Genomic DNA, 8595 nt, shown 5'->3' with positions numbered 1-8595 from the left:
CATGCTGCGCCCATTTGAAATAAGTCTCAAGTAAATTGATTTAGGCTACAGAGAACAGGTCAGACAGAATCTGAGATATAGCCTATAATCAATTTTATTTTCATTGAAACCTTCGGAACATGAATACAAATAAGCACGTATATTGAACTTGACATTATAAATCTAACAATATAATAATTATTGAAACCCTCTCCAGGTCAATCATAAACAACATCTATTTTTCAGAACGTATTGGAAAAAAAACTATTACATTTACTTTGAACATGACTATTAACTGGTTATATACGGCAGGTACACTTTAAAGTTCAGTTGTCAGTGCAAAAGTCCTACACATGGGAGGGATAAGGCAAAAAACTTTCTAGAAAGATTAAAAACTATACAAACACTGTTTAAAGAGAAAAGTTTGCACAGTTTACGTTGACATAATCTATAGGAAGGCCTACAAGGGTATACAAAACACATTGGTCCCAGTATAGATTACTATTGGCTAGTATAATTCCATCATACTTTACCTTGTTTGTCCTAATGAGGAGGAGCTCTAACAAGAACACCCAAAACTAAAGCATTTGATCAAAAAGTTCTCCAAAGCTCCTCAATCATTCATTCATTCATTCAGGTGAGCAGTTGAATGGCTACAGTTATAGTATAGGCAGCACAGGCTAATTATAATAAAGATTATTTCAATTATCTGGGTCTCCTTTGCTCCATCCCATTGGGCAGAAATCCTGCAATGATCGGGACTGGCCATATGAGAGCAGCAACACTCCACACAATGATGACCAAAGTCATGAAACAAGCCACAAGTGTCGACTCGATTGGTTTTCTGTTCAGCCTCCAACTTTTGTCCCCCTTCAGCTCGTCGAGGCTGAAATCCACGCAGCAGAAAGTGACCTGATCCCCGGTCTGCTGGCCCCTCGATCTGCCCTGACCAAACCTCCGGTACCGGGACATCCCGCAGCCCACGCACAGCCGCAGCTCCTGCTGACCCCCGGTGACCCCGAGGTGCTCGATGACGACAGGCGAGATCGCCCTGTTGAACGCCGCGGAGAAAAAAGCCCTTCCGTGGTTGTTGGTGGTGTAGATGAGCACATCACACTGGAAGCCGAAGCTGCTGTCCCAGCGAGCCACCAGCGAGGTGGGCAGGAGTCTCTGCACGCTCACGTTGCACTGGGACAGAGTCTGCAGGGAGGAGGCGTCGGGCGAGGCGTCGCTCTCCTCCACGGACCTCTTGGAGAAGCGCACGTCCACCTCCAGGTTGGCCAGGAACCTGTTGGAGGAGTTGATGGGCGGCAGGAGGAGGTCTTCGTCGCTCCAGCCCTGGCATCGCTGGAGCAGTCCGGCCACAGCTGTCAGAGCCAGCAGGAGAGTCGGAGAGTCGTTCAGCATGGCACAGGGCGCGTCTCTCCTGCTCGCATGGTGCTGTGACGATCCGCAGGCGACGGACGAGCTGAGGAGAGCAATGTTTGGAAACGCCAGCCGCCGGTGATTTTTAATAACGCAGCTCCCGATGGAGAGATTCAATCCCCTGCCTTACTGGTATAAATGGAAACGTCCAAAGCCTGTCACATGCGCGCGTCCCCCCCTCCCTCCCTCCCTTTGGATATTTTCCTTCTGACCTGTTCTCCAAATGTGCCCTGCTGTCGCTTCACAGGAGAGGCAGGCAGGCTGGGCAGCAGCGTGCACTGCCTTCATCACAGCTCCCTGCTCCTCTTAGCTTCACTCCTCCTCTGTCACTTCAGGTGTGAGCGCTGAGCACGAAAGCACAGGGGAGTGGTGAGGAGGGAGAGCCTCCAGTGCGCAGGGACAGAAAACGCCAAGTTCAACACACATCTCCAGTCAGCAATCCTCACACACACATATGCTCAATGTAACTTCATCAATGAAAGAAACACAGTCCAGTCCTTTTCTTACAGTCTTACAGATCCGAGACAGTGGACAAGGGAAATACAGTTTGATCATTCAGCCTGCAGGGATTAACCTGTAGCAGTGTTTTTCAATATAGTGGTGAAATGTGGAAGTCATACTTGAGTATTTCCATGTCATGTTTAACCCATAAAAACCCAGAGCCAGTTATCCTTAAAGGATGTGTATAAGTGGACCACATAGAACACATTTCTGATGTTTAAAAAAAAAAAAAAATACTAGCCCTAAATGTCAAAGATCTGTGATGTGACATATATGTTACTTTGAGCGTTTATGGTATTTATGTTTATGATATTTCTTATTTTAACATTTCTTATTGTTATTTTCTTTTGCATCTCCATAACATATATCAAATTTGTGACTTTAATTTGTTCAAGAAATCTGGTCAAAACAAGTTAAATGCAATAAAGGACACCCTATTAATGGATTAGAATTGTTAAATGGGTTTAAATTTAGCCTCGTAACAAAAAATAAGCTTTTTGAAATTAGCTACTTTTGCACATTTCGCCCCCCCCAACAACAACAACAACAAAACTACATCAAAAACAAGGAATACATTTTGATATATTATTAAAGGTTAATATACCCGACCGGATATAAAATTTATCAGCTCCACATAATAATTATAATCCAATAAAATGATATATACATTATTCTGAAATGGGCCATTCGGCATAATTAGTAGTTTTACTATTGGTACTTTAAGTATATTTTGATTTAAATCATTTTTAACTTTTATTTTAGTCAGATTTTAAATGCAGGACTTTTACTTGTACAACTGGAGCAAATAATTTAAAAACTGTAATATTGCTACTTTTACTTAGGTAAGTAAGTATTTCTTCCACCTCTGTTTTCATATTTATGTATTATAATAGGCCTTTATTTTTTGTAAATGAATTCTAGCCTCATAAAGGTTTAAAAGCTATTTAAAACCCCTCTCTGTTCTGCCAGGGAGTCTGGTGGGAAAGAACTGAATGCTTTATTCATGTGTTTATTTGGTTGGCTTAAAATGAGTCAAATTAAAATTTTCAAACACAAAAAATATTGGAATTAAATTCCCACTCACTAGGTGTAATAAAACAGATCAGGTTGCTATAATCCCCAAGCTTCTCCAGAGGACATGAGATCAGTGTCCACAGTGAGTGCTACAGCCTTGGATATTAGCTTTGATGCTGAACACATTTTTGTATTTCTAATATTCTATTTATATATTTTTCTAAGATAAGATATGTACAAGTCCAATGAAATGTCATAGGAGCTCACTTATAGATGAATAGTATGAAAAATATTTAGAAAATGCTATGTGTGCAAGGTAAAAAAAAAAGATAAAAAGAATACTATACAACAATACTGAAAATAAACACTATAATACACAAAATAACATAATATAAATAAGGCAGAAAGTGATGGTGCTGCAATTTATCCTGAGTAAATTATATGTAATTGGCTCCTAAAGGCCACAATACACTGTAGTAAATTATTATGTAGTCATTTCATTTTATGTAATATATTTGATAAAATGTATTAAATATAAATGCGTTCTTGATTTTGAGGCAGTTGTTTAAGTAACTTTAATATAAAAATGTTTGAGATAGAATCTACTTATTTTGATCACATTAAATATAATCTTTATGTGTATGTAATTCTAAATCAGGAGAATTTTGAATGAATCCAACACAATAGAATTAGTCCGTTTTTAATTGACAGGCACTTCCTGTTAAGTTGTTATTAACTCAACTTGTAACGTAGTTAGATTTAATTAATAATATTGCATGCAATCTGTTGCCTCAATTTTATTGAGTAGCTATTGTTTATCTTTTTTTTTACAGTGTAAACTAAGAAACGTGCTCAACTAAGAAAGATCACCTCAGTGAGTTTAACTGTTGGATTGAGCTAAAAGATCAGAATTTAATCTACTTTCCACGCAGGAAAGATTAACTTTAACCTTCATGTAACCAGAATGTGCTCACTGAGCACAGCATGCAGTGGCGGACTCAGACTGTTTGAAGGGCAGGGGCGAAAATCACCGCTGACCCCAGTAGGGATTTAAATGCTTTGTTCAAGAGGACCTCAGCACCTCAGGTGACACGGCGAAGGCAATTTACTCTCTCCTGAACTCTGTTTAACTCATTGCCCATGTGTATTTAGTGATGAGCTAACTGATGCTAGCGGCTAACTGATGCTAGCGGCGCTGCTTGTTACAGCTACAAGAGTAGCCATTAGCGTATCAATGCTAACTCAAAATTGTGGTCGCAACATTAGCTGACATTTCATAGCGGCGTTACAATCGTGCCAAAGAAATTCAGAGTTGAGCAAACTCTTTTTTTGATCATTTTGTCGTCAATTTGTGTCTTTTTTGGTCATTTTGTGTCTTTTTTCTAGTCATTTTGTGGGGGTTTTTTGGGTTATTTTGTTTCTTTTTTGGGTCATTTTGTGTCATTTTTGGTCATTTTGTTTCTTTTCTGGCCATTTTGTGTTTTCTTTTTGGTCGTTTTGTATCTTTTTTGATCATTTTGTGGTCAATTTATGTCTTTTTTGGTCATTTTGTTTCCTTTTTTTGTTCATTTTGTTTCTTTTTTGGGTGATCTGAACTGTCCGTGTGAGATTGTGTTCAGTGAGCGGGGTCACGGACAACATGCATGTTAAATTGGGGGTCGCGACTCAAAAAGGTTGAGAACCACTGCCCTAGAGGGCACCCAATCATTTTTCTGCATGTGTAAAGGGCAGCCAATGAGGCACTTCCTCTCGTTTTCACCACTCTAGAGGCACTTTAGCGCGCTTTTTTAACCATGGAGGCATGAGGGGGGGCGGCCGCCCCTCCTGCCCCCCCTCTGAGTCCGCCACTGACAGCATGAATGGTGGCTGCTGACCCCAGTAGGGATTTAAATGCTTTATTCAAGAGGACCTCAGCACCTGAGGTCCTCTTGTACTGAGGTCAGAAGGCAATTTACTCTCTCCTGAACTCTCTTCAACTCTCTGCCCATGTGTATTTAATGATGAGACTACAGTAATGCAAGAAAAAAACATTTCAGGACACATTTAATACAAATATTCCCATTGGAAACCAGAAACACTGTATGCATCATTTTTATTCAGTCATGAAATCAACTCTTCTCTGTGCTGCAAACAGAACTAGTTACTATGGTTATCAGATAAACAGGCTGCGTCAGGTTTGTTCTTTGACTGTTAGCATCATTAGAGCCAATTCAGCACACTCAAGGTCCAAAAAGCGTCACTCCTTTTGAAATGAATTCAAAAAGTTAAATTTGTGATTGTCAGCTAAAAGCACTTATTATTTCTCTCGGCACTAAAAATGGCCGCGGTAAAGAGAGAGCCAGCGTGAGTCAATAGCACCAACACAATACTTCACACAGGATCAAAGCAGCCATTGTGTTGAGTGGTTTTCATGGATACTGGGTATTATTGCTCATATCATTGCTGCTTATATATCACTTATATAAGGAGATAAATACAATACTAATAATACAATAAAGCTTGTGTTTTGTGCGTAGCTGGTATAAATGAAAAGATCTCTGAGAGGTAAACCCAACAGTCTGTAATCTGTTTGCTTGTTTGTTCATCTGTTCTCTGCTCTGAGAGCTGTCTGTACGTTGCTGTTTGTTTCTCTCAGCCATATTGTGCACTCAGGGGCAGTCAGACACATCAATAAACATGTGCTTTCTCTGTGCTGCAACAGCAGGAGGTTTGTACACAGTGTGTATCACCTGGCTGCTGCTGCATCTGATGCTGAAGAGGACACACTCACCACCCTGCCATCCCTATACCCACACCCTCTTTGTGCTTTTGGAGCCAACACTTTATCACAAACAGTAAATCTGATTACGTTTACAGCTGGGGACACAGCTGCAGTTAATCTGTAGAGTTGTAATAAAAGTTTAAATATTAGGGCTAGTGGTTGAACACCTGGTCCATTTTGGCAAGCAGAGTTTCAAGCTGCGGTCAGCGTGTGAGCCAATTTGTCGACCTCGTCTCCTAAAAAAAATACATTTATGCAGCTCAGAGTTAAACTAGACAGATCCTGATGATTGGAAAATGCATCTTTTTACTCTGACAGGACTGCACACAGTGTCAGCTTTAAAAAGCGATGCCCTCTTTAAATACATCCACACTCAAAAAAATAACTTGTTCCCAGAACGAAATAAAATTATGGAAATAATTTCCACCTAAATAAAATGCTTTAATTTAGCGAGAAACAGTTTTGTTGAGTGAACAAAATGTAAATATGTTGGGTTAACATGATGTATTTGTGTTACTGTTACTTAATTACCAGGTCAGTCCAACTAGATTTGTAAGGGTAATTATAACATACTAATGTAATTTTCTTGGGCCATTTAAACGTGTATGACATTATTAAGAGTCACTTTATTTAATAGGTTAGTTACAACTACTTTTTAAAATAGTGAAGTACATTAATTAATGGTGCTGAGCCAACAAAACAGTTAGGTTGAAGTGGTTTTAGCCTAAAAGATTACCTTTATCATATGAAAATGAACGTAATAGTAATTATTCAGGAAATAAATATTATATTCAGCAATTGAATTAGGTTGTTTTAACAGAAAGTATTCTAGTAAATTTTAAAGTGTTGCATTTTATGCTAAAACTACATGTTTTAAAACTGTTAAACCACAAAACATCATTTTATTTAGTAGAAGCTACATGTTAGACTAAGGAGAAGGTAACAGACACCCAGTTTGCTTTTTTTGAGTGCAGGTGCATAATATATGGTATCTTTGCTGTAATTAGTGTTGTTGTTGTTTGTCCTATATACATAATTTACTGCCTTTATCATGCAAATTTTAGCAATTTCTGTACAAAATGTACTCCTGACCTCACCATTTGCAAAATATTAAGTATGACTTATAACATATAGTACAATTCAAAACAGCAACAATGCAAATTAGATTTTAGAAAATTTATATCAACAGTCTCTGACAAGTATTTATTGGAATTAGAGGTGATGCAACAAGGTATTGATGATAACTGTGAATAAAATATGAAATACTGATATCATGTTAATAATACACATGATGATATTATATCATGTAAATAATTATTTCAATTTTTTTCAGTTTTTGCTTTGTGTAGTTATTGTTAGACACTCTCCACCACATTACATTTGTATTTTGAGGCTAATTCAGTTTTTTTTGTCCCAAAAAACACACATTAAAGTTAAATATGAATTTGTCTGATACCATTGTTTTTTCAAAATTTCTCTAGGTATTGCAATTATACTGTTATCATGAATTATTTTAGCCTTGATAATCATGTAATGAAAATCTGATATTGTCACAGCCCTAAGTGGAAGTATTTTATACAAGTGTTGCTCCCTCCTGAAGACACGATTCCCTCCTCTCACTAAAGATGTCAACCACTTAACTGTCTTTGCTTCTTGCTTTTAGTAACCACTTTTTAAAGGCTGATAAGGCTTTTAACGTGGAAACAGTTGTGGCTTTTACCAGTACACTCTTCCTAACAATGTATACATAATGCATCAGGAAAGATAATAAGCTATTAACAGAATTAGGTCATTGACCAGAGGCAAAATCATGATGAATATTCTCTTTCATCTTTGCAGGCTGGGAAAAATGAATGCCGATTGCATGAATTGCTTTCTTCTTTGCTGTGTAAATGGTGTAATTTGCTCCAGAGGCCTCCCTCTGTGTATTTGATGTGAGGGCCAGCTGAATTGAAAGATGCTTTGGTGTCAATTTGCACCTGAAAGCCCCTTGCCCCCTTTGATTATGACAGCGTATTCTGCTCAACATTTTTTGCTATAAAACAATCATGTAGTTGTTTCGTTCTCTTTCTGCACTCTGAGACATCTCTCTGGTGCTCACAAACACTCCCACACGTTTCCAAATGCTGGTCCCTTCGCATCAGATATGCTCGAGTCTAGACTACGTACTGGTGTGCAGAGGAAGAACATGTAAATGACTTTCTTGTTCATTAATTATGCTATAAAAATGTAAATTACTTTGGTGACAAAAATGCAAATGGGACTAAGATAAAAGTCTCTTGTGCCAAAGGAGAATGTATGAAAGATTCATTTTCTCAAAATGGGGCTCTTTATTCAGGAAACCAATAGGAGGACCTGTTAGTGGCTCCTGGCTGACTCTGTGCTGGATCAGACACCATTAGTCTGACCCACCGGCTCACACAGACAACTGACTTCATTACGGGTTGAGGGTTTCGGTTATCCTCGTAGACACAATGTACAAGCTCCTCTTTTTACATCTGAGCCTGGTGAATCCCCTGTCTGTCTCCAGTAGTCCTGTCATGCCACCAATCACTGCCAGGACTCATCACCACGGCAACGAAACAGGCAGTTTCCCTCGAAGCGGAGGAGCAGTGGGGTGTGGAGGAAATATTCCTGTTTAGTCAATAACAATAATAAAACTAATAACATCATCATCTTGTTAATGTCATGTTTGGTGCCAGGGCTGAGAATATTGCAGGCGCAAATGTTCATAACAGTGTTGTGTTCAGGTGGAGTCTGTCAAAATAAAGAAATAAAACTCCACGGGGCATCCGACTCAGTCTGTTAGAGCAGCAGTTCTCAACCTTTTTAAGTCACGACCGCCAATTTAACATGCATGTTGTCCGCGACACCCGCTCACTGAACACAATCTCACACACACAGTTCAAGCAAAA

General features: G+C 38.9%; 1 protein-coding gene across 1 annotated transcript; it reads right to left on the bottom strand.

The window, feature by feature from the left end:
• Positions 1-27: 27 nt before the first annotated feature.
• On the bottom strand, positions 28-1582 carry LOC131975679 (transmembrane protein 158). The gene has a single exon (XM_059338405.1). The coding sequence runs from the start codon at positions 1384-1386 to the stop codon at positions 685-687; it is 702 nt and encodes a 233-aa protein (XP_059194388.1). The 5' UTR covers positions 1387-1582; the 3' UTR covers positions 28-684.
• Positions 1583-8595: the final 7013 nt, after the last annotated feature.

This window comes from Centropristis striata, chromosome 8 (genome assembly GCF_030273125.1).
Source record: "Centropristis striata isolate RG_2023a ecotype Rhode Island chromosome 8, C.striata_1.0, whole genome shotgun sequence".
Lineage (NCBI taxonomy): Eukaryota > Metazoa > Chordata > Actinopteri > Perciformes > Serranidae > Centropristis > Centropristis striata.
This window is presented reverse-complemented; position numbering and strand designations above follow the sequence as displayed.

Coding starts and splice junctions, on each gene's coding strand:
- LOC131975679 (XM_059338405.1), bottom strand. CDS start 1,386: ATGCTGAACGACTCTCCGACTCTCCTGCTGGCTCTGACAGCTGTGGCC.